Source organism: Leiobunum rupestre, chromosome 4 (genome assembly GCF_980474605.1).
Source record: "Leiobunum rupestre chromosome 4, qqLeiRupe1.1.hap1, whole genome shotgun sequence".
NCBI classification, from domain to species: domain Eukaryota; kingdom Metazoa; phylum Arthropoda; class Arachnida; order Opiliones; family Sclerosomatidae; genus Leiobunum; species Leiobunum rupestre.
In genome coordinates this window covers 54,737,162-54,762,774 of record NC_143387.1, presented here as the reverse complement: position 1 = coordinate 54,762,774, position 25,613 = coordinate 54,737,162, and the positions used below count along the sequence as shown (strand labels likewise).

Below are 25,613 nucleotides of genomic sequence, written 5' to 3'. Positions count from 1 at the left end.
TCTAGTAGGATGCGAGGGGAACGCGAAAATAATAGGGGCACCATCGTAAAAAAAAGGCAAATAAAAAAAAATTAACGCGGTTGATCCGAAGGGAGGCGGCGCGTTTATGGCAGGGTGCCGGGGGAGTCTACGCACGGCGGCCAAATTGAAGGAGGGTGGAATATTCGTAGATTTTCGGCGGAGGGCCCAACCACTCATGGCTCAAGTAGAAAAAGAAAGAGCTGGATAAACTCGCCTCCGGTCAGTCACGACTTCGAATCGCGTCGGAAACAAGCAGACACGCGTCTCCGACAAACCCCGCCGCCGATTGAAAAAAAAGGTGAAGAAAGAGCGGAACCCACCCTTCCCCCGAAGACAGATCTTCGATGTTTTTTTGACAATCAATAACGCCAATGAACCTCTCGCTCGCGTAACCGTTTGTCTCGACGAGTCCGTTGGGCCACGCGACCGCTGTCAGTGCGCGCTTGTCAAAAATACATCTCGTCCGTGGTTCGTGAATTTCACGGCATGGATAAATAATAACACAGACTAGAACATCTTTATTAAATTAAACGTTACTTTGAAAGTGCCAGGGATAATTTGTCGATTTTCGAGAAGAAAGTATGTTGGAACGCGGGATATCGCGAGGGACTTATTTGGCGGACGGAGCGGCTTCGCCAGCCTGTTTGCCGATGCAACGCAACGGGCGCACCAACCATTTCGGGCACCCGACGCCGCATCACCATCAGGGGACGACGGCTTTGTTTCACTATCACGCCGCCGCTCACCACCCACACCACCCTTACAACCCGAATGCCACTGCCAACCACCACCATCACGGACAGTACTACGAGGTGAGTTGTCATTCGTTCAACTAAAAGAGTTCTTGAAGGGACTTTCAAAGTTGGGCAATTTTTGCGTCGGCGCTTACTAGTCGTGGCGTTTTTGCTTCAGTGAAAAAAACCCTTAGTCCTAAGCCTTAGTTTACACTAACGCGCGAAACGGCGCGTCATGCAACTTTCTAATCAAGCTTTGTTTCCACTAATGTACCTTTCTTTACGCGCGTAAAAATGGTTCCTATTTCCCAAAGTTGGGTGACACGCTGGTCGAAAGCAAAGCTAACATATTACTTTTGCATCGACGCTCACCGTCATGGCGTAGTGGAAACTAAGCTTCATACTATTTTTGCATCGACGCTCACCTTCACGGCGTTTTTGCTCTAGGGGAAACTAAGCATAATACTATTTTTGCGTCGACGATCACCGTCACGGCGTTTTTGCTCTTGTGTAAACTAGGCTTAACACGATTTTTGTGTCGACGCTTACCGTCACGGCGTTTTTGCTCTAGTGGAAACTAAGCATAATACTATTTTTGCGTCGACGATCACCGTCACGGCGTTTTTGCTCTAGTGGAAACTAAGCCTAAAACTATTTTTGAGTCGACGCTTACCGTCACGGCGTTTTTGCTCTAGTGGAAACTAAGCTTCATACTATTTTTGCGTCGACGATCACCGTCACGGTGTTTTTGCTCTTGTGGAAACTAAGCATAACACTATTTTTGAGTCGACGCTTACCGTCACGGAGTTTTTGCTCTAGTGGAAACTAAGCATAATACTATTTTTGAGTCGACGCTTACCGTCACGGAGTTTTTGCTCTTGTGGAAACTAAGCATAATACTATTTTTGAGTCGACGATCACCATCTCGACGTTTTTGCTCTAGTGGAAACTAAGCGTTATACTATTTTTCAGTCGACGCTCACCATCACGGCGTTTTGTCTCTAGTGGAAACTAAGCTTAACACTATATTTGCGTCGACGCTCACCGTCTTTGCGTTTTTGCTCTAGTGAAAACCTTCCTTTAAGCACTATACTCATGGTGGATCAAAGAATTTAACTTTGCTGTCCCCAGTGATGATTGTTGGGTAATATTTACCAATTAGGTGAAACTAAATTCCAATAAACACGGTCCTCGGCGTATTGTAATGCCGATTTCTCTATGGAAGGACTTAAGTACAACGCGCATTACACCGGTGTCCAAGGAAGAGATCCTTGGCATCCATAGAAGTGTTCCAAGTGCGCTTCAGGGAGATATGGTGAGCAGGTTATGCGTGCTAAATGTCTTCTGTATATGGAGTGCAATCCCATCCAAGTGGTTGGGGGAATAGTCAGTCTGTTCTGTTTCGGGTGGTTATCAAGGCAATTTTGGTCCTAGACGCACTAGGGACCACGGTATTTAGGTATCCAAAATATTCCCTAGGGATCTAAAGTGGTGCAAAGGGGCACTGGTGTCCGCAACAGTCTTCGCTACTTTGAAAACATATTTTGCACAGCTAAAATAAATTAAAATAGAAAAATTATATCGTTAAATATTTATGTCCGATATAGAGAGGCGTTAAGATCAGTTTTCCTAAAATGTCACTTTTTTCGAATATAGGCCATGTCACTGGCAAACTTGACAAATAATGACATATAATGACAAATAGGGACAAAAAATAATTTTGTATTCTTAGAACACTTTATTTACTATAACTGTTAGCAATTTTTAATTGTGTTTTACAAATGTTTCAAAATAGCCAAACATTTTATATATTTATGTGAAAAATATAAAAAATAGCCCAATTCTTGGCAACCCCGCGTAGGATAATTACAAAAATAGCCTAAAAATGATTTTATGGTATTTCATACGAAAAATTTATTAGTATTTTTACTTTTTCTAATATTTGCCACTATATGTCAATTTGTCACTAAAAATCATTATTTACCATGACACTTTTTGCCACTATTTGCCACAATAAATGTCAGGTAGTATTTACCACCCCGGAACACTGATTAAGATATATAGAATTTTATCAGTCATCGCGTATCAGTTCATCTCTTAAATTTGACCTTATACCACGACTTAATCATTTTACACCATAATTTTAAAGTGTATGATTGAATAACCAAGACCGTAGCTGGTCCGAAAAATAAAGGTATAAAATTGCGAGCTGCCTGCCGCGAAAGAACGCGGTATTCTCCGATCATAAATAACTCGAAACCGGCGGCCGACCGACGGCTGCCGAAGACGCGCGAATACGGACGAACGGAATCAACTCGATTCTTTATCGATATAGTTATAAATATCGTTACAATTACCCGATAAGTGTATAGTACAAGAGTACCGGTTCGCGTCAATTATGAAAATTTGAATGACAAGGAACAATTCGATAAGAACTCGCCGACTTATGAATGAAATATTTCAAGATTATGTTTGTTCTTTGGGCTTATCTTTAAACATTTTTCACCAGAAATGAGTTATAATTTGGCGCCAATAGACCTAACTGAATACCGTCTTCTCAGAACATTATTCTTATGAAAGTAAAACTCGAGCTGATAATCGAAAGAAAATGGAAGTTTTACAATTTTATAATCCTTTTAAGATAACGCTATACCGCGATAGTTTTACTTTGGTTTGAACCAGTTTAACCAGAAGTAAATGAACTGAAGTTATCGAAATAGCGCTCAGAATCGAGTCAAATAAAAGCAAATTTCCATCCCCGTCTTTTGACGCGATAAATTGCACTTGGGAATTGTAGGTATAGTTATTTCTATGTATAAAAAATGGTTTCATAAAAAAACAAAAACGTTTTTTATTCGGCCTAGGAGCGCGCAAAATTTCAAATTAGATTTAAAAATGTAACTTCGTAAGGAAAACGCCTCCAACATGACGACTATAGCAGTCTGATAACGTCGGTTCGTTTACTTCTGGTTTAACTATACGAAAAAATTAAACGCACTTTTATTTATACATAATTATAATAATTCAAGATATAACTAGTATTTGTCATCGTCGTTGTAATTGGGTAACGATATTTCTAGGGTAAAATGTTAAATATTTAGTTGATTAACAAGGTGGCGCTGCTAGTCATTTGTATCATACGAAATATGATACATATTATATCCTTTTCTACGGTTTTCCTTTTTCAACTTAATTGAAATACAATTTTAACGGAAGTCGGTAAAGAAATTTTACAACAATTTCGTAACCGCGTCTTCCCAGTAGAGAGCGAAAATTGGGGAAAAAATACAATTTCAAGCAAAGCGCTTTTTAGAGTGCAAAAATTAAAAGTGCCAAGTCATTTCCCGGCGGCCCTAAATAACGATTTTGTAAACAGTCATTTCCGAAACAAACAAATAACCGCTAAACTGCACAGAAACCGAACGCGAAATAATATTATATTTAATTCCGTTAATTTCTTACCATAATTTAATGGCGTAAATACATTGTCTTTAATTTGAAATTTGAAATTGTAAGCAAGTTTCTTTCTGCATAATTTCTCGGTTTATTCTAATTGTGATGTATAATCAATACTAAACATAGCCATATGACTAAACTCAACACGGTAAACAAATATAACAATTATTAAAGTAATACCCAAGGCACCACCTTAGGCTTAAGTCATCAAACGACTTTTGAAGCCATTAATTCAGGTGGCATTTTTACAATGCGTAGGAGGGTGGTGGCAAGCCCTCATGCCACGCGAGCCAACAGCTCCCTACACTAACTATTACCGTTAACCTCAACAAGTTTTTATTAGTTAGTTGAAATCCCCAAATAAATATATGCATTATATTGGGATTATCATAAGTAACGTACAAACAATAAGTACGATATTTTCTATTGTTTTAATGTTAAATCATATTTAAACACTAGGTGGCTCTCTGCTGATCAAAACATTGAAAGCGTAATAACTCTGTAAATCAATTCGGTGATAATTTTAGCTCATTGTCTAGCTCATTGTCATACTTATTGGTATAATGTTACTTATGGGATTATATATATCGAGAATATCTCTAATATATATTAGCGATATTCTCGAGATACCTTCCGAGATACTCCCAAAAATTCTCCCTTTTTTTACCCCCGCCAAAAAATCGACGCCGAAATTTATAGACGCTAAACTCCCATTCTGACAAGATCGATACCTTAATAAAACTTAATCATAAGCCCGACTAACCCGCGTACCTTCGTCACTATCCTAGCCGAACATACCGTACCCGTCGCCGGCCATCAACCTGTACATCCCGGTAACCTCCCCTTCACCCAACCGTCCAAGTTGACAATATTATCACCATTTATTACCATGGCGAAAACATTCATTCGAGTCGCGACGTTCGGCATGCCATCTAGCGCCGGTTGGGCGCACGCCCACATTAATTCTCATTAAATTTATCAATTCCAAGAGTGATAACTCGCGATTGACATTCGATTTCGATTCCTGGCCCGAAACAAAAACTGAATCTGCTTCTTTTTCTTAATGAGAAATGATCTACCTGGCTGGCGGCTAAGATTTCACGACGTTTTGCGGCCTGAGTTTTTTCGCGTTGAATCAGCAGCCCTGTCCTAAATACCCGCGACGCGAAATTTTAAAATTGGGTGGTTTTTTCGCGTCCTCCCCAATTAACAAAGAATTTTGTCGAATGTGTATCAAGGATTCGCGATTTATCCTTCGGTTTGCGGTATTCAAATTATTTCCTTCGACCACGGACCACCTGCCCCAAGAGGGACACGTATCGCTGGTAGCAATTTCATTATTTTAACGTCTCGAATGTGATGCGTATTTAAAAGTAAAAATACCGCTTTGTAATAAAACTAAAACTCAAAGAAATGCAGAATTTTTAGGATTGAAACTGTACAATAAGTTAGACATTAGACTTAGAAATTTAAATACTTTTGAAAAATTTCGCAGAGAAATTGATATACTTTTTAAATCTTCCGAATATATTAACTTATTTTCACGCGCTATTTTCTGTTTGCTGTAAAAAAAGGCGCCTCTCTAAATTTGAGTCACAATGTTTTCGAGGTTGATACAAGTCCTTCTTGGGGTGGGTGGTCTGTGCTTCGACCAAATTCTGTTGATTTATATATTTAAGTAAATCTTGAATGTTTTCTCACGTTAGGATTGAAATATTTAAAATGGATTAACAATTTATCCTTCAGTTTGCGGTATTTCGATTATTTCGTTCGGCCAAATTCTATTCGTTTATTTTGGCATAAATCTTAATTTTTTCACACATGTGAGAATCTAAATGTTTAAAATGGAATTCAAATGGATTAACTATTTATCCTTCAGTTTGCGGTATTTAGATTTTATCGTTCGTCTAAATTCTGTGTTTTTTTTAATATATTTACTTAAATCAATATCCCACGTTGGGATTTAAATATTTAAAACGGGATTCAAATGGATGAACTATTTGCGTAAATCTTAATTTTTTCCCACGTCAGGATATAAATATTTAAAATGGAATTGAAATTTATTAACTATTTATCCTTCAGTTTGTGGTATTTAGATTTTATCGTTTGTCCATTTTTTATATTTACTTAAATCAATTTCCCACGTTGGAATTTAAGTATTTAAAATGGAATTCAAATTTGTTTTTAAGAAAAAACAACTTAAGGATCACATTCCATTCCTTTAAAAATAAATCAGAAACAGACCGTTTACACGAGGGGAATTTTCTAACGATTATTTTCCCATGAATTTCAATTTCAATATTTCAATATTTTGTCTTGAGCCAACTGTATCGAAAATTATATTATCATATTTTTTTGGTACGAATTAAAAAAATAGTACAAACAAGTAATTATTTGCATTTCACGTTAGGCTAAATTTTTTAAAAGAAATCAACTTAAACAGAATAGTTTAAATTTCCACAAGTTTATTGACGTACAGAAAATCATTAAGGGATGTTTCGTCTACACAATACTACATAACGTTATAAATATCTCATTAGAAATACAGCTCAATACCTATAATTTGACACCCCATAACTTTAAGTCACCGAAAAACCAAAAATCGTCTCGAATTTGAGCTAAGAGTTCATTTCCACGGAAACGCGTTTCTTTCGAAATTCTTCGTCGACACGAGAGTACCTTTGCCTAAATCGAGCTTACCGAAAAAGAGATATTTCGTAGTAACTATGACGACACGCGCGTTCCAACAGAAGTAAGATCAAAACCTGTTACATTGCTCAACGGAAAATATCCCCGAAGGAGGCGCTGAGGTCAAAACAAGCCTGGACCCGCCCTTTTGCCCGTATAAGGAGCGCTACGTCACGAGGGGGAAGCAAAAACCTCTCTTTCCCGCGTTCCACGGGAACTAGTTTTCATTGATAAATCCGGTACGTAGTTTTCTACCGAGAATCATAGTATTTACTGGGAATTGTCCGGGGAGGGGGGGAGAAACGGAGAGGGGGAGCGTTTCGTTCGTTTGAGAGGAGAAACGGCTCCGAGTACGATATTTGGCTTCGAGATTTGCTTGCCGATCGAACGCATTTTACAGCGCTGTCGCATGCCGAAAGTTTTCTCCTCTCTCTCGTCGTGTCGAGATACCGTGGCGCGTAAAAGTCGCCGGTTCGAAAGTTTCTCCGAATCATCGAGAGTTCGCGTGCCCCGTAGTTAGGACAAAATGATGGACAATTCCTTGTCGATGGACCAACTGTTGATGGACGATGATCAAATCGTTCCCGATTGCACGACGCTGTTGTTGAGCGCCAAAATGGAAAATGACTCTGTCTCCTCGTGCGGTTCGTGGCCTCTTGAGGTAAATTTACTTTCGTTATTTAGTTTTTTTTTTTAAATTAAGTGATTACTGGTATAGGATACGGTACTTTAAATTTGTTTGGCTCGTAAAGTTGGAACTTTTAAGTACTTGCAAAGCGCCTGTTTTTAAATTAAATCGGGAAAACGTTTTATAACTAAACGTTAAAACTTAAGACGATATAAAATTATTATCACTTTTCTAAATTAAATTAATAAAGATCTTTAATTAACATTATTTTTTACATTATAGTTATTTAACTAAAATTATATCTCAATATTATGAGAGATAAATTATTTCAATAATTTAAATTTTATATAATTTCAACGTTGTTAAATTTAAATAATTTTAATATACCAAAATATATTTCAATGTTCTAAGCATTTTCATAATTTCAATATTCCAATTTTTTTTTATATAATTTCAATATTCCAATTTTTTATATAATTTCAATTTTCCAATTTTTATATAATTTCAATATTCCAATTTTTTTATAATTTCCATATTCCGTTTTTTATAATTTCCATATTCCAAATTTTTTTTATAATTTCAATTAGAAAAAAATTATAACTTTCAATATTCAAAAATTTAAATATTTTAAATTTAAATAAATATTGGTTTTATTCTAATTAAGGTTAAATTTAAATAATTTGGATCGCGACACGACTAACTTCAGAAGCTACCGTTTTAAATTATATTTTTCCTTAATAACGCGTTTTTAAATATGACTAAGTGATGGTACGAACTCATTTTAGAAGCTGCAGATTTTAATTTATTCTTATACGTCAAACATTTCCATTTTCGCTAATGTCCCCGAGCCAAAAGCGCAATTCATTAAAAACTCAAACAGACGGATATCTTAATTATCTATAAATAACGGTATTAATGAATATACAATGAAGCGATTAACGAGGAGACTGCTAAAAGCGAGTGAACTACGGTAGAGCACCCAGTTTTCGAGAAGAAAGTTGTCCCCAGGGCGCCAACTGCCGAAAACGCGCTTTCGGCATGACGAATCTCTTACCCGTTCCGCCACGTGTTCCGAGCCATTCTCCAGTTCCGAGAATTTTCGAAAGACGGAAAGTTGGGACGTCATCTTTAATTCATCAAAACAGACACGCGCGCACGACACTTCCTCAATAATTGGCCCCCCTCCTGGCGAACTAATAATCTCCTAATTTTTGCTTCCCAAACTTTATTTTTAACCGGGAAATTTTTCAATTTGAATTCTCTCAACGGGAGCTTGTTACAAAAGAAGTTACGAAGGATACAGAAATAGTTACTTTCAAAAATCCACCCACAAGTTTGCGATGGTCGTTTCGATGCGGGAAATTTAGCCAGGATATTGGCTGGGCTATAAATACATTTTTTAAGTATAAGAGTCATCTTCTACCTGTCTACGCGTGTGCCCTGGTTTATGGTTGAAAATAGCTACTTGTCGAAGAAAGTTTACGCGTAGTTCCAAGATTGGGGCATTAGGAACGACAACTTTGCGAATATGTCGGTGGGAATGCGTGTTATATGTCAATTTCGGAATTGGACGAATATTGTTAATTTAGAATTAGAATAAATTATATGTGGTGAATATTATAAGGAAAATAGGAGCTATAGGGCGTAGGCTCATTTGAGAGACTCTCGAAAATACAGCACCACGTAGAACTCAAATTTGCCCCTAAGCCAAAGGTATGATGAAATCAACACGCGAACTCTCAAATGGCAAGCAAAATATTTGGGTACTCTTTTATCAATTGTGTTAATATCTGATTATTTTATATTTTCTCATGAAATTTTTAAATTCTTATTAGAATTAAAATTAAATTGAAGCTTGAATGTAACAATGGCGTAATCTTTATTTTATAATAAAATCCTTTATCAATAAGAGTAATTTGAATGCAAATTTGAAAGGGTAGGTAATGATTAACACTATAAAAATGCTTTAAAAAATCCCAAATCAATAAAATCTTCCTGGTATTATCCAACTCCAATGTCACGCAATAGTAAGAAATATTTTTTTTTTATCGGGGCTTGCAAAGTATTTTGAAATTCACCTTTTGAAAATCACTTCTTCAATAAGAAAGATAAATACAGATATATCGAGAATTAGACTATCTAATCTAAAGAGAGTCACAATTTCCTGTATGTATACCTGACTATATCCATATCTCCAGGTGAAATTCTTTCGTTAATTTCGCGGCGTTATACGTTCCTTTTGAGCGATAAGGTTTTGAATGATTTGCGATGGCTTCAATTATTTTTTGACATGTTGGAAATGACACATATACCCTTGGCATTTCTTGTCGCGCCAAAGCGCCGACTCTAATCACGGCTATAGTGAGCGTAAATTAGGTTAGGTAAATAAATGAGTATAACAATTGCTAAGCGTTATCAATGGAACTGTGAAAAGCTCGCGATAAAATCAATTTAATATCACTGATGTCCAAATTAATAAATGTGAGTAAACTAATTAAGTGATTTAGTTAGTAAAATTATCAAAACTTTATATTTATAGATTTAAATTTTCAGATTTCAGTATAATTTTATAACGATTTGGTTTTAGTAATTAAATAATATTTTGAATTAAATTAGTTTTGATAGAATTAATAAAAAATGTGATTTTTATGAATTAATCTCAAAATTTAATATTATTTGTGGTTTCGTCATATTTTAAATTGATTTCAATAAAGTCGTTTTTTCAAATTAGCGCCATTTGAGGTAGATCTCGGAGTGATCTAGGAAATTGTCGACGGGGGGAGCCAATTCCCAAAAATTGTATATTTCTGAAATATTTCCCCAGATTTCTGCTATTTTTTTGATTTATCGAGATTTCTTATATTTCTTCTGTATTTCTAGATCTCCAGAAATATCGGAAATATTTTCTTTTATTTCCCCTGAATTTCCAATATTTCTGGTGGATTTCTAGATTTCCGGAAATAATTATTTCGATTTCTCACTGTTAGTACACCAGATTTCTTAAGTACCTCCTCGGAAATAGCTTAGGACGTCAAATCGATAACGGTCGTAACGCGAATCGGTAAGGTCAGTGGGTCTATTTTTCGTTAACTTTCCCATCGCCATCACGAGCGGAAATTTGAACTAGGTTAATTTACCCCGACAAGCGAAAAGTAGCGTTTGCCCTCCAACTTTCTCGTAAAGTTCGACTACGGTTTTCTAGGTTAAAAAATAGACCAGCGAAAGTACGAGAAAAAGCGGAACTATTACGCGAACTACGACGTGGGATATGATTTAAGAGGTGACCCGAGAAACGGTGACCGATTCACAAAGGAAGACGCCAGAGACCCCTCTCGGCGAAGAACCCCTCTGACCCACATATTAGGGGACTAACATCCCAGAAAATCCCGTCGGAGCCCGACGCTTTCTTCCACCAATCTGTCGACGGAACATATTGCGCCTTGACGAAACCGTTTTCCACTCGATTCGAAGCTAAAAAATCCTACTCTGTTTACTATTTTTAATTTTTAATCAGATTTATTTTTGCCTATGTTACGTAATTCTAACGAGTGTTGGTTTTAACGAGATAAAAAAATGATAAATGTGGAAGTTAGTTCACATTTTTGTTCCTTATTGGTTGGCTGTGATGCAATTTTCCACCGTTTTCCTCTCCATTCCCTGTTCCTGATTGGTTAAAAATGCGTCATGGTTTTTGACACCCGTTATAATCGTTTAGATATTTAAAATTATAAAAATATCAGCGTTTTAAGTAGGTCTTACTATTAATGAGATAAATTTAACTTTACATAGATTTCTACGTTTTTAAGACCATGATGTATTTTGGTGGATCAAGAGTTTCAGGTTTTTAACACCAAGCTCAAGAAAAGCTAGGGTTGATTGGCGCTAGTTAGGTTAAAAACGCGTACTAGCAGACGATTTTATAAAGTTAGATTCTACTCCATTTAAATGCAAACTAATTATTTTAAATATTGATAATTATCCATTCAATTTAATTATTTTCGAGTATCAAATTTTTGTAACATCAAGAATAAAATTAGTGTAGATAAGTATTTTCTTGATAATTATTGTTACTTTTAAACTTAGTAAATTGTAAATAATTATTTTAGGGATGCACTGATATGGGTAATAATAATAATAATCAGCTAGGATAATACCCAAGGCAACACCTTAGTACCAAGTCATCTAGCGACTTATAATTATAGCATTTAAATCAGCTGGTCTGGTTACAATGCAAGCAGTTCATGCCACGCGAGCCAACAGCTCCCTACACAAACTATTACCGTTATCGGAAATTCGTGATCGATAATATCGGACGATATATCGGCCTATATAAACAAAGTTATCTATCATAACAGTAGTTTATATGATACAATCATTGTAAAATACGGTTCAGTGCACTGTCATACCATTTTATTATAATTTGTCATTAAAAGAAGTTTGCAAGAGTATATCCGAATATGTTTATTTTCATTTTACTTGATTCATATTTTACACTCGTAACCCCCTGTCTAAGAGAAAGGTATGATCTAGCTTCTGAAGTCTGGCGTACGTGGCGCGTCCAATCAAATAAAATATTATAATTAGTTAGTTAATCGAGAATTTTCTTATTTCTAAATGTTTTTCTGAATTTTTTTTCTTATACCGATATAAGAAAAATAGACCGATATATCGGTGCATACCTAAATTATTTGAAGTATTGATAACTATCCAGAGTATTGAATTTCGGTTTTATCAAGAATGTTTTTTGAGTATAAATAAATATATTCTTGATAATATCTATAAATAACGCTTAAACTAACCGTCACAACTTTCCAAAAATATAATATAGACGAAGTTACAAGTTGGGGACAATGAAAGTTGGGGTGGGGGGGGGGGCGAGAGAGAGAGAGAGCGGTAGAAATTTCACACACACAAGCCAATATCCGGTGGTGTACTTTCTCATATCCAAATTTAGGAAACCCCCAAAAATAAGAGAAAAGCCAAATGAAAAAAAGGTCCTCTAAAAATACGCTGTACCGGAACTCGAACAGTACCGGTATTTGCACCGATGGAATATAGAGCTCCAAAAATTCCTTGACCTTAAAGACTTTGCTCGCGATCTTTTGTGAAGGTTAAAGCAATGTCTTCTTACGTAAGGCACCGTGAAAGGACCGAGTTCTCTCTTCCCCGCTTTTACCGGAAGCTCTTGCGGAACACGGCCAACAAGAGGACGCAAAAAATGTTTTTTTTTTGTCCCCCGAGTCGGGCTCGAGAAACGGAAAATTTTTCCCGAAAGTCGAAACGGCTCCTGGAAAATGTTCTCGCGACCGTTCGACGGAGCGGTTTTTTTTCTCATTTCTCTCGGGCGCGATTTTGTGAGAAAAGGCGTTTGATTAGACTTAAACGGATGGGAATTTCAATAGCTCTTTTCATTGGCACTTCCTTACTGCGCGGAATAGTTGAGACTAATCTAAACTGTATTTTGGACAGTGAAATAATTGAAAATGTAGCCCTTGGTTTCGACAATCTAACTTGCCACTCTCGTTTCTATAATAGACGTTCAACATTCCATATACATTTTCTAAACCTATCTAATGAAAATTAACTTTTAATTATAACACGGAGACTTTTTCAACCGTAGTAATTAACATTGTTAATATTTTAATCTGAGCGTCTATAACGTGGTATTGGAAATTATTAAAAAAAATTTGATGGATAAAAAACTAACTTCTAAAATGTCGAGAATAGCTATAGGGTGTATTCTCGTGACGTCATCATCGCTGTAGTGGAAGGTTAGTGTCATCCCCCTTTCCCCAATAACTATCTACCTTAGAGCAATGGCCGCCATCTTCTCGTGAATACCACCTATTCTTTCCAATTGAGTAGTAACGCTCTGTAGCTTTGGGCTATGGCTGCCATTTTGATGTAAGTTTTTTATCTATAGGAAAAAACATGGGTGACGTCGACATACGTCACGCCGATATTACTCTATAGGGACATGGTAACCTGATGTCACGCCGTACCTTTGGCTATGGCCGCCATGCTGGCATGCTTTTTTTTCCAAATGGAAAAAAGCACGGGTATTATCTACGTCATGCTACCAAGTCCCTAACTCCCTATAGTGGTTAAAATTAGCGTGGTTATTAAACAGGTATAATCAAAGTTTAGACACGAAAAATAACACAATAGAATTTACTTTAGTGGTACATAATTAGGGACCAAATTTTCACTGAATAACGCGGAAAATGACCCCTTCCAAACCGGTGGGGGGGGGGGGGGTCGGAAAATGCCAAGGCTAAAAACGTCCCAGCAGCGAAATAGGGCTCTGGACGACGTACGACCACCCCCGAGCAACGACCACCATAAAATTGGAGCCAACCGAGATAGAAATTACGATGTCACCCTCAAAAAACAAGACCGTAAAAAGAAGAGAAGAATGGGTTCGCGTAAAAGCCCGGCAGGCTTTCGCTTTTGGGCCAATATCCCCCAAAAAATCCTTCTCCAACAATAACGAAACGGAGAAGATTTTGGCCGCCAGCCCGGAGAGAGCGCACTCGGGAAGAGGAACAATTGGGCCCGCAGAGAGAGAGAGAGATGTGTAGAAAGTGGAAATCCGTTTCGTCTCTCTCCGGCCCGCGAGAGGGGGACCAGGGGAACTAGAAAGTTTTCGGCAAAAGGAAGAGCCCCATTGTGGTAGCGCGGATTCCGACGCAGGTCGTTTTGGGGCGGTGGGATATCGGACAGATGGATGTCAAGGCGTCCTCTTTAAATGTTTCTCTTACGAAAAGCGAATTTTATATCGATTTTGACAGACTGTCAACTGCAAATTACGCGTATTGGTAAAATGATTTTTCATTTTAAGAATACTGCAGTTTAAATATATTTGTTTAATTACAATTAAATACCATTTAATTCCAATTAAATGAATCGAAAACATTTCGGTTATATTTTACATATTTTATAGAATACTTTTAAAACCAGTTTTAATTAGATGCTTGGAGGTATATTAAGATATTTTACGGGTTAAGGCGCGGGCTAACCACTCTTAGAAAATCTGTACACCGGATTACGCTTAGATTACCACTGCCAAAGGCAGGGACTTCAAAGATTACGCGTAATCCCATTAGTACAGTCAAAGGTACGGCTCTGTACACCGATTACGCGGAGTGATTAGCCCCTCGGGTTAAGGTTCAGTGTATTAAGCTCTTTGTATAAATTTGGACAGTAAAGTATCTTATTCCAATTTAAATCCAATGAAATGTTCATTGAATGTATATTTTATCTTATAATTGCTTTGTTATAAACAATAACACTGTAAATTTTAACACATAATCGGCAAACTAAAATCATTAGTTAAGTTAGAAGAAACCACCTATGGACTGTGCGAAGGATGATAAAATACGCGAAAAAGTAGATTAGTCCATAATTAAAAGGGATAAAATAGCTAAACCCTAAACAAATTAGAATAAATTAAAAAAACTTACTAATAACTTGTACCGATAGGTCTTCGAGCAAACAAAAAACGCGAATCTCGGATCCAATAGATCTTCGAGTAATCTTAGGGTTTAGCTATATTATCCTTTTTAATTATGGACTAATCTACTTTTTCGCGTATTTCATCCAAATAAAATCATTGGTTAGAATTAGTATTTACCTTGTGGTACTTCAAAATCAAAGTGTATTAGTAATTATAAAATATGCTGGCTTGTGTTGATTGATGAAGCTATTATCTACTGCAAAATTAAAACAAGTTCTGTAACACGACTATGTACAACAGTAGAGAACTGGCTTTTCTTACATAACAAATTCGGTTACAAACTTACAACAAATGAATAATTATAAATTTAATTGAGTATTAGTGTGTCTTATTGGTGGTTTTTGATGGGATCAGTCTACGCAAGTAGGTACTTAATAGAACCCACACTAGAAATTAACTTAATGCTACCTTCAGCTGTGTTGATTTTATTTTCTTGTTATTTTGTTTGTTCTAAAGGCCTTTTCACACGAGCCAACTTTTTGACCCAACTAGATGAGTCAACTTGAGTTGAGTCAACTAGTTGGTTCGTGTGAATAAAAGTTCGATGAGTTGATCCACCAAAAAAGTACGCGAGAAAAAAATGGATCACTGATCCATTTTTGCTGACTTAGCATTTTGATTTGAAAAGTTGGCTCGTGTGAAAAGGTCTTTAGTAGGAGAATTGTGACCCCGTTATTCGTGTGGTAATGTTTTTGTAAGAGGCATAGTAGATCCCTTTTAGGACCAATATCATTTTGGGGGGCAACAGTAATTACTAATCCATTTTCAGCTAACCCTTACATGGGCTCAAACCTAGTAATTTGAATTTGAGGTGGATTTTTTCTAGAATTCTTCTATTCAATATTTTAACCCAATCATTCGATTTTCTTAATTAGACTCCGCCAATAAAACCGGAAGTGGATGCATACTGGTTTCAGCCACGTCCATCCCCTCCTCAACAAGTACTTCAAGGTCCCGGAAGACCAACGCACAACGAATCCGTCCTAAGTTCGACCCCGAGTCCGTCTCCGCCAGTGGCCGCCCTTCGCGTCTCCACGCCGGTCAATTCCATGTCCAGTCCGTCCAATCTGACCGCCACGAGTCAAGCCAACAACAAATACCAGGCCAACAACAACCCATCGTCCCTCCACTCTTCGAGCGCCATGTCGTCCACGTTACTCATACCATTCGACAACTGTTACTTCGAAAAACCCCGAAGACAAAGCGCTTCCAGGGTAAGTTGACGCCCGAATCATAAGCCTAAGCCCCGTTCTCAAAATTGAATCGCCCGTCAGCGCTCCTAACGAGAAAATCGTGAAATCTTTCCACCCAAATAAAAAGCGTTCAGCTCAAGATATTAAAGGCCTAGGTTTTCTTCTGCCTGTCACCCTTTAAATTTACTTTCTTCCCAAACAAATACCCTGGTGGTGGACCAGGTATGTTCCCATTTATCCCAATTTTACCTTCTCCCAAAGTTATCAGTTCTCCCAAAAACATGGTGTCCCATTTGTCCCAATTCCATTTCTCCGAACCGGAGTTCATTTAACCCAAAAATATGTATTCCCATTTTTCCCAACGATCAAGTTTCCCAAAAAAATTGATTCCCCTTTCTCCCAACGATCAATATTCCCAAAAATATGGATTCCCCTTTCTCCCAATCATTATTTTCCAAATATATGGTAATTGCGCGGTTTTAGATCTCATCGGTACGAGTCGATATGTCGAAAAAAATACAGCGTTTTGTGAATATGTGAATTGACTTGGCGTTAGGTTAGGTTAGGTTAGATTAGGTTAGTAGGCATATCCTAATTGTAGTAATATAAAGAATTACTTGGACTTATTTGGGATTTGGGATAACTATTTTGGGACAAATGGGATTTGGGATAACTATTTTGGGACAAATGGGATTTGGGAGAAATGGGAATTGGGACAAATGGGATTTGGTATAACTATTTTGGGACAAATGGGATTTGGGATAACTATTTTGGGACAAATGGGATTTGGGATAACTATTTTGGGACAAATGGGATTTGGGATAACTATTTTGGGACAAATGGGATTTGGGATAACTATTTTGGGACAAATGGGATTTGGGATAACTATTTTGGGACAAATGGGATTGGGAGAAATGGGAATTGGGACAAATGGGATTTGGTATAACTATTTTGGGACAAATGGGATTTGGGATAACTATTTTGGGACAAATGGGATTTGGGATAACTATTTTGGGACAAATGGGATTTGGGATAACTATTTTGGGACAAATGGGATTTGGGATAACTATTTTGGGACAAATGGGATTTGGGATAACTATTTTGGGACAAATGGGATTGGGAGAAATGGGAATTGGGACAAATGGGATTTGGTATAACTATTTTGGGACAAATGGGATTTGGGATAACTATTTTGGGACAAATGGGATTGGGACAAATATGATTGGGAGAAATGGGATTGGGAGAGATTGGAATTGGGAGAACTATTTTGGGCGAAATGGGGGTAAGCCGTGGGCCAACGTGTTTCGCTGTTGGCCTACCACCAGGGTATTTGTTTGGAAGGAAAGTAAATTTAAAGGGTGACAGGCAGAAGAAAACCTAGGCCTTTAAGCCTATCGTCGTCCGCTTATATCGGGCACGTGCTCAATATTTGGGTGGAAATCTTTTCAATATTGAACAGCGTGACGCTACAAGTGGCGCTGCTATAAAAGAATCAAACGCGCAATATAAATTTCAGTCCAGTAGTTTATTGGTCAAAGCTTCAACATTTATTTCCATAGTGACGTAACTTACCATTTGATAACGACAAACGTGTGCGCTTCAAAAGCGATGATTTAGAAGAAGGTTATAATTAAAAAGGCACGTAGGGGTTTCCATTCTGACTCGACGCCGTGGGTGTGTTGATGTTAGTGGGCCCACGGAGGCCAGAGTTCAAACCGTTCCATAAGGCAACTTGTCAGTCGTAAATTACGGACAGCTGAGAGAGATTTTAATCGAAAAAACCCAACCGTTTTCTGACCTTCGCGTTCGAGACACGGCTACGCGTTTTTAAATGAAAAAGAGTGATCGACTGTATTTCGAGTATTACATTTTTGGCGTTTTCAGGTGGACGAGTTCTTTGACTTGCAAACTGACCTCACTCCACTTCAAGATGGTCATCTCAACTCTTATCATCACAATAATAATCACGGACTCATGGGCAATCACTACAATTCATACAACGTACACAATACGCGGAACACTCAAAACAGGTAAATACTTTCAGAAGTGATATATAAAAACTGTTGAATTTTGACGAGGTTAGGGACACTTACAGGCGTATTTATTTATTTTTAGTAAAATAATTCAATTTAAAAACAAGCAACTATAAGTTCATAATTATGTTTCATATAAGTGTATCAATTCTCTACCGGGTCATTTCTAGAATGATCTTAAAAATAAAAATAAATTTTTGTTGAGGTTAACGGCAACAGTGAGTGTAGGGAGCTGTTGGCTCGCGTGGCATGAAGGGCTTGCCACCAGCCTCCTACGAAATTTAACCCGGCCACCTGAATTAATGACTTTAGAAGTTGCTTGATGATTTAGGCCTAGGGTGGTGCCTTGGGTTATTAGTCTAGCTGATTATTATTTTGGGTACTCTTTGCTTGGTCAAAATATGACAGCTTGTAGGGAGTTGATAATTCTTTTGTTAATTTTATCACTATGACGTCAATACAATGTAATTTCGCAAATAACTATCCGAAATTATTTCGAATAACTGACACTAACGGACGCATCTTTGCATTAATAATTCAAAGATCATTGTTGTAACGTAAATTTTAGATTTTTGGGTGTCATCTTTTATTTAGTATGATATTAAAATTAAAATTCAAAATAGTTAGAAATCGAAGGCCTATCGGCCGAAGTACCGAACATTTTTCCCTATTAAAGCTTAGTTTCCCCCCCCCCCTCTTCTTTGGTCTCTTTACTTGTTCGCGTTTTTACTGTAAACTCTCTTGAGCATTGGTGGTTCTCGTGTTTTGCTCTAGAAATTAGAATAACCTACTAGAGATTTCATTAAAGGCTGGTTTTAATTCGGGCAAAAACGCCACGACGGTGAACGCGAAAAATTCCCGTTAGGCCTAATGCAATATTTTTGCGTCGCGTCTCACCGTTGTGGCTTTTTCGCCCCAGTGAAAACCAGCCTAAAAATTCTTAAACACAATCCACTATTAGACACTAATGACTGATTCCTCTGCTCTTTACAGTATGTCACTAAATCAAAACGGCTACTACTCCAACTGCAATAACGGGCAAGTGTCGAACCACAGCGGCGAAGTCAACAACGGTAGAAGCTGCGACGACGACGTCTTCGTCAGGCCGGCGATACCACCCTGCAAGATATCCACGTCGGCCAACTCAATCCAAACCCCTACGCTGTCCTGGTCCAACGCCGACACCTCAGTGACCAAGAGCGAATCGGCGGACCTACTTACCATCAAGACGGAAATGCCGACCCTGAGTTCGTGCCCCTACACCAACAACAACCACCAACAACAACAACCGCAAGGTGCCAGTCCTCACGGGCCACCGACGCAAACGCTGGTCATGATGGGCCCCCAGTTCTCGCTATCCCGAGTGTACATGCCCCCCACGCCGCCCAGTTCCGAACCGGGCTCGCCCAGCACGGAGGCCCTGGGTGCCTTACACGGAATCCCGGTGCCCAACCCGGCAGGAGTGCCCCGTAGAACCCCGCCGCCGCCTTATCAAGGTGCCCCCAGTGTAGTCGCCAACCAAATGGCCCTGATGAGTGGCGGAGGAGTGCAGAGCGTCACCAACCGAGTCGTCATGAGACAAACGAACAATATCGCGTCCAGTGTCAACGCGATTACCGTCCAGCCAAAGTACAACCGACGGAACAACCCCGAACTCGAGAAGAGGCGAATTCACCATTGCAATTACGAAGGTAATTATCCCTTTCAACCAAAACCCATCATTTCTTTTAGAATCCGAAGCGGACTTGGACAATAACGACCAATTTCCCTTTTTTTTCTATTTTACCAGGCTGCCAGAAAGTTTACACAAAAAGTTCCCATTTAAAAGCGCACCAGCGAATACATACCGGTAAGTTTCCACCGTTCTTCGTTTTTACTTAGAACTTTCGCGCGATTATTCGGAACTGTACCCGAATAACGACATTCAAACGTATAAAGGTTCCGACTTTTCTTAAGCGTTTCTTGGCGCTACAAAGTCGCTTCCAACAGCCTTGAATAAATATATTTGGGCCATTCACTCACTCCCGCCGAATAATACGATTGAGTAAAAATAGCGGCCTTTCCAACAAAAACCTCCACTAAATCAGGTGGGAGAACGTCCTTCTAGGCGGCCAAGGATTAACTTACTCGAAGGGGGTTTGGGGCACGCATTCCATTGTACCGGTCAGTTTCCGTTCTCCGTGACGGATAAATCTTGTCGACCAACAGCCACGCGCGTGTCCGGCGTAATCGGAAGCCCCGCTTAGAGGACACTGCGTGACCGACTACGACCATTCTTTGCCATCTGCGGGCGTTTAGATTTCTCAAAAGGGTTTAAAGATGGGCCTTCGATTAGAACGCCAAATTCAATGAAAATACGCCCCGTTTTGGAACACGCGTTACCCCCCACCCGAAAGGCGCGATAAAGTAAAACGAGGTAGTGTTTGAAGTGAAAGTATATATTCCTCCCATGTTATGTAGGATTTGCCTTTTGCGTCCACCGAATGGACATTCTGAATTCGAATGTTTTCTCAGCGGCCTTAGGAAGTAGAAATTTTAACAATGGTAGCTGGTTTAAGTTTAAAAACTATTCGTTTCTGAACCGTGTGATAACGTTTCGACCTCGGGAAGTCTTCCTTAACTTAACCAAACTTACATATGTACTTCCTTTCAAGGAATAATTAAACCTTGGAAAATATTTTAACAAACTTCAACGTAAATTCGTTTGAGCTAACCGGGTTTGAAGATGAAATAGTTCTTGAGCTAAGTATCTTTATCAAACAGACGTACATTTTTTAGTCAGAAATTAATGTTTTCCGAAGTCGACACAAATACAAGAACGTGAAATATCAGTCTGAATTGAAAGTGGCTTTCTTGGTACGAGTCTTACAAAATTAAACGACCATTTTTTTTCTGGGTTTGAAAGTTAAAAGCTTTGACCCCCCCCTCTGGCCCATTCCACCCTCCAAATTTCGGGCAATAAAAGTAGGGTTCATATAACGGGGTACAACGGGCCGAAAAAGGGTCCGTTCTACTAAAGAAAGGGCATGAAATTTCATTTCCAAAAATAGGATCGCGGAGTCACGTTTGACCCAGTAGAGATCACCTAATAGTGAAATCGAAGCGGACGGGTAGGTGAAATTTACGAGTAAATACATTCCTTAAAGCGACCAGTTTCCAAAAGACCAGAATAGAATACTCCGAAGCTAACTTGATACCGCGCATTGTCAACTGGGGCCGGGGAGGGGAGGAAGTGGTTTCAATATTGCTTCCAACGCTCCCATTTTAAGGTCGACGCTGGCAAGACGTTCGAACGCCACTTAACCTATTGTATAGCGCCAATTTAAGCACCCAGTAGCGTATATTGAGGGCGTTGATTTATGGGCCCAAGCAGCCCACGCTGAATGTAATGACACTTTTTTTTCTCGCGATAGAACTCTCGGCTGGAGCAAAAAAAAAGTACAATTGAGTATAGCGGATATATCGGGAGTCAACTTAAAAATAGAGCCTATCTTGACAGCCTCCTCCTGAGAAACACTGCGTTTAAAGTTCACTCGATTCATCTTCATTTACGTTCGCTCGATTCTCGTCTTCACGAACCGGGCTTTTATTAGTAGAGATAACTCGAAAAAGTATTAATACATATAGCCTATGGACGTGCAAGCTATTCGTTTATATGGTCTTTGTAAGGGGTGGTTTTCAAAATGGCAAAAGCGCCGCGATGCTGAGATTCGACGCAAAAATCTTGTGTTAGGCCTAAGGGAGGTATTTTGCGTCCTTGGATTAATAATAAAAGCTAACGCTTAGCTTTTATTATTAATCCAAGTTGCGTCCACGTGAAATATTTGTGTTAGGCCTAAGCCTTGGTTTCCACTAGCGCGTGTAACGGCGCGTCACTCAACTTTGGGACGTACAAATATTTTGACGCGTGTAAAGAAAAATGCGTTATCACACGCGCTAGTGGAAACCAAGAATAAGCCTTGGTTTCCACTAGCGCGTAATATTTTTTACGTGCGCTAGGTTAATGGAAATATTTAGCGTCAAGGCGAAAAACTTTTATTAAGCTTAGTTTCCACTAGTGCTCGTAACTGAGCGAATCTCAATTTTGGCACCTACAAAGAAAAATACATTATTTCGTGCACCAGTGGAAAATAAACAATATTTCCAGTCGGTGCAAAATATATCTCGTCATAATGTAATTTCTTTACACGCACTAGTGTAAACTAAGACTTGGGCGCGAACTTCAACTTCGGCACGTAGAAAGTTTTTTCGCGTCTAATGAAAATGACATTATAACGCGCGCTAGTGGAAACCGAAGTAATTTACTTTTCTTTACGAGCGTCAAAACGTTTGTACGTATCAGAGTTAACTGACGCGCCGTTACGGGCGCTACTGGAAACCAAGGCTTATGGAGATTTTATTGCGTCAACGATCATTTTGAAAAATTAATACCAGCCTAAGCCTCGGTTTCTATTAGCGCACGTAACGGTGCGTCACTTAACTCTGATACGTTCAAACGTTTTTACGTGCGTAATAAATAACTAAATAAAAATAAAATTATAACGCGTACTAGTGGAAAATAAGCCTTAAGGGGAAAAAATGCTTACAAAAAGCTAATGTCGACTTGTTTTGAATTGTGTGTGGTAGCTAATTTTTTTTGGCTAGCCAAGTAAATCTGGTAACCGATCAACCGAATATATTTTGTACAGTAATTCCGACTTTTACTGCATTAAACTTGGCTATAAAAACCTGCGTTCTAAAAGTAGATTTTTTTGTTATCTATTTGCAGGTGAGAAACCCTACACTTGTCATTGGCCCGAATGTCAGTGGAGATTCGCGCGTTCCGACGAGCTAACTCGTCACTATAGAAAACACACTGGTGCCAAACCGTTCAAATGCAAGGTTTGCGAACGTTCCTTCGCCCGCTCCGATCACTTGGCCTTGCACATGAAGAGGCATCAGCCCAAAGGAAACCATCAAACGCAAACCTTAGTTATGAAGTGAAAGAATTTTACAGTCGGTGGACTAACTTTCGTACGCGTTTACGCCCAAAAAAAAAAGAAGAAACATTTCAGTATTTATTACGGTGCCATCTATCGAACATTGTGATACCTAGAATTTTTGGGCGTTTAAAAGCGAACTTGAAAATTTACTGGCATCGTAAAAGAAAAATCAAAAAAACACTAAGTGATATTTCCGTGTTGTGAAAACTATATTCCTTGTTTTTTTATAAAGCATTCCACGATTTTCATCGAAATTGTTTTTTTTTTAAATGAACCGAGGCTTAAAGTTAAGCCTAACCTGTTTTTTATTGTTAAATTAAATAGAAACGAACCGTCCAATGTTAACATTCCATTTTTTACAACGTTAAATGCCTTAGAAGTACCTCAAAAACACGACTGACATTTTAAAATTTATCACTCTCATTTCAAATATAATATATCTTTGCGAAAAAACTATGCCAAAATTTGAAATTAAAAAAGTTTTTAAAAGGGTTTAAGGTGCTAAAGCAGGCCGATAACTTGTTTTATTCATTGGATAAAACGACGCTTAGAAAGATTAAATAAAATGCTCAATGAAAAAGAAAATTCGACATTATTGCAAAAAAAAACCAGTATTGTTTGTAACTTAAAATTCTCAGTATAAATTGCGTGCCATTTTATATTATTCAGTGCCTTAGAGGGGAAAAACCTTGTGATATTTTTTATTCTCATAAAAGCTTGCCAAAAATAAAACATTAGATAGCATTTAAACACGAAGGCCTGAATTCTAGTGGGACTATTTTCCGAAATCCCGCCACATTTTTATAAATAATTAATGTGCCTTAAAATTAAAACTGTTTTTCTCCAAAAATATGTCAGTTTCTTGTTTTGTAATAAATTTTTGTAAACTCGCGTTTTCCTGAAAAAATGAAAAAGTAAAATTGGAAAGTGTTTTTTAAGTATTTTGTACAAAATAAAAAAAACTTATTTGTCTCGCAAATTTTTGCCATTTGCTTATATTAATTAGGCATAATACTTAGAGTAAATTTACTATGCATAATTTTGATATTAATATTTTAGGTACTGGAAAATTAGGTTTAATACATATAGTTACTGAATAAGTAGGCTTATTATTTATATATTTCCCTGATATGTAGTTAGTTATAGCAGAAGTATATAAAATATATCTTACGATAGAAGTATTTATCTACCTATCTAGAAAAATAGTGCTTAGCTAAAACCGTCATATATTGATTTTCTAAAACGATTTCATCGGCAAAACATGATTTATCCCTACGCAGCGAAAAGTTTTACATTTTACACCTTTAAGCGAAGCAATAGACTCGACGGGAATATGGGTCGAGCCAACGGTCTTGTTAAATTATACACTTCTGGTCATAGTTAAAATTTCGAATACAACGGGTTATGACAAAAATTAATTAATTAATTATATTTCATTGTTTGGAACCATTAAGTATTATAGGTTTGATCTTTATAGGTTACTTCAACAATTCCATGAAAACCTTTTAATCGGTTCTAGACGAATGAATACTAAATTACTAAGTACTTGCACGCGATAACAATTTATTCAAAAACAGAAAAGGTGGAGCTTCATCTTAAAGTAGCCCTAAACATACGATAATAATGATTAAATTAACGTTTTTAATTTGTAGTCCATTACAATTTTCATAAATTAATTTAAATTGAAACATCCAATTACGAAAGAAGCAACCCAACTAACCAACCACAATCCAGCTCGAGAAACTAATTCAACCAATCGCGAAACGGCGAAATCTCATCAAACTTAATTAAATCTTCATTAAATCTTTCAATTCGAAAAATGATAAATACAATACACGAAATAAAACTATTCGCAACGACAAGTTATCTCGATAGCGAAGGCGAAAGTCAAATGTCCCTATTCAGTATTAAAGGATAGATATTAAAGGTAAGCTGACGCGCGCTTAAAAAGAATGCAAAGACAAGCACACTGATTACACGTTAAACTCGAGATTCCGAGCAAAGCCATTATAAAGCGAGAAATTTCCATATTTTTCGATTTAAAATGGCCGAGACCAGTATTTAGTTCATTAGAACACCGCCAGGGAGGCGTTGCCCAGGTTTCGCGGACACGGCTCTATTATTAAAAGGGAAAATTCTATACTTTATATTATACGGCTTACGCCGATAGAAAAAAAACCCTGAAAAACGTTAGTTTAAGAAATACCCGCCAGGTGCGTGAGAATCGAGCTCTAAGAGCTGGTAAAAGGAAGGGTCAGCCGCTACGCAGGGTGAGGTATCACTTTTACCCCTAATGATAATGAAAATTTCGCTGATCCGGGACGATTCCAATCCGGACCTCGGAGCTGGAGAATCAAAACTA

General features: G+C 37.9%; 1 protein-coding gene across 2 annotated transcripts; it reads left to right on the top strand.

Moving 5' to 3' along the window:
• The first annotated feature begins 193 nt into the window (after nt 1-193).
• LOC149948326 (uncharacterized) lies at nt 194-24,160 on the top strand. 2 transcript variants are annotated; one of them, XM_090173308.1, is made up of 6 exons: nt 194-833; nt 15,919-16,257; nt 18,121-18,266; nt 19,263-19,960; nt 20,059-20,118; nt 23,038-24,160. In XM_090173308.1, exons 1-6 carry the CDS (start codon nt 603-605, stop codon nt 23,250-23,252), a joined length of 1,689 nt encoding a protein of 562 aa, XP_090029434.1. In that variant the 5' UTR covers nt 194-602; the 3' UTR covers nt 23,253-24,160. The 2 variants fall into 2 exon arrangements, with proteins under 2 accessions (XP_090029434.1, XP_090029435.1); XM_090173309.1 differs by lacking the exon at nt 194-833 and adding an exon at nt 7,210-7,560 and having other exon boundaries at nt 23,038-24,159.
• The last annotated feature ends 1,453 nt before the right edge of the window (nt 24,161-25,613 follow it).

Coding starts and splice junctions, on each gene's coding strand:
- LOC149948326 (XM_090173308.1), top strand. CDS start 603: ATGTTGGAACGCGGGATATCGCGAGGGACTTATTTGGCGGACGGAGCG. Junction 18,267..19,262: donor ACGCGGAACACTCAAAACAG/GTAAATACTTTC, acceptor TGCTCTTTACAG/TATGTCACTAAATCAAAACG. Junction 20,119..23,037: donor GCACCAGCGAATACATACCG/GTAAGTTTCCAC, acceptor ATCTATTTGCAG/GTGAGAAACCCTACACTTGT.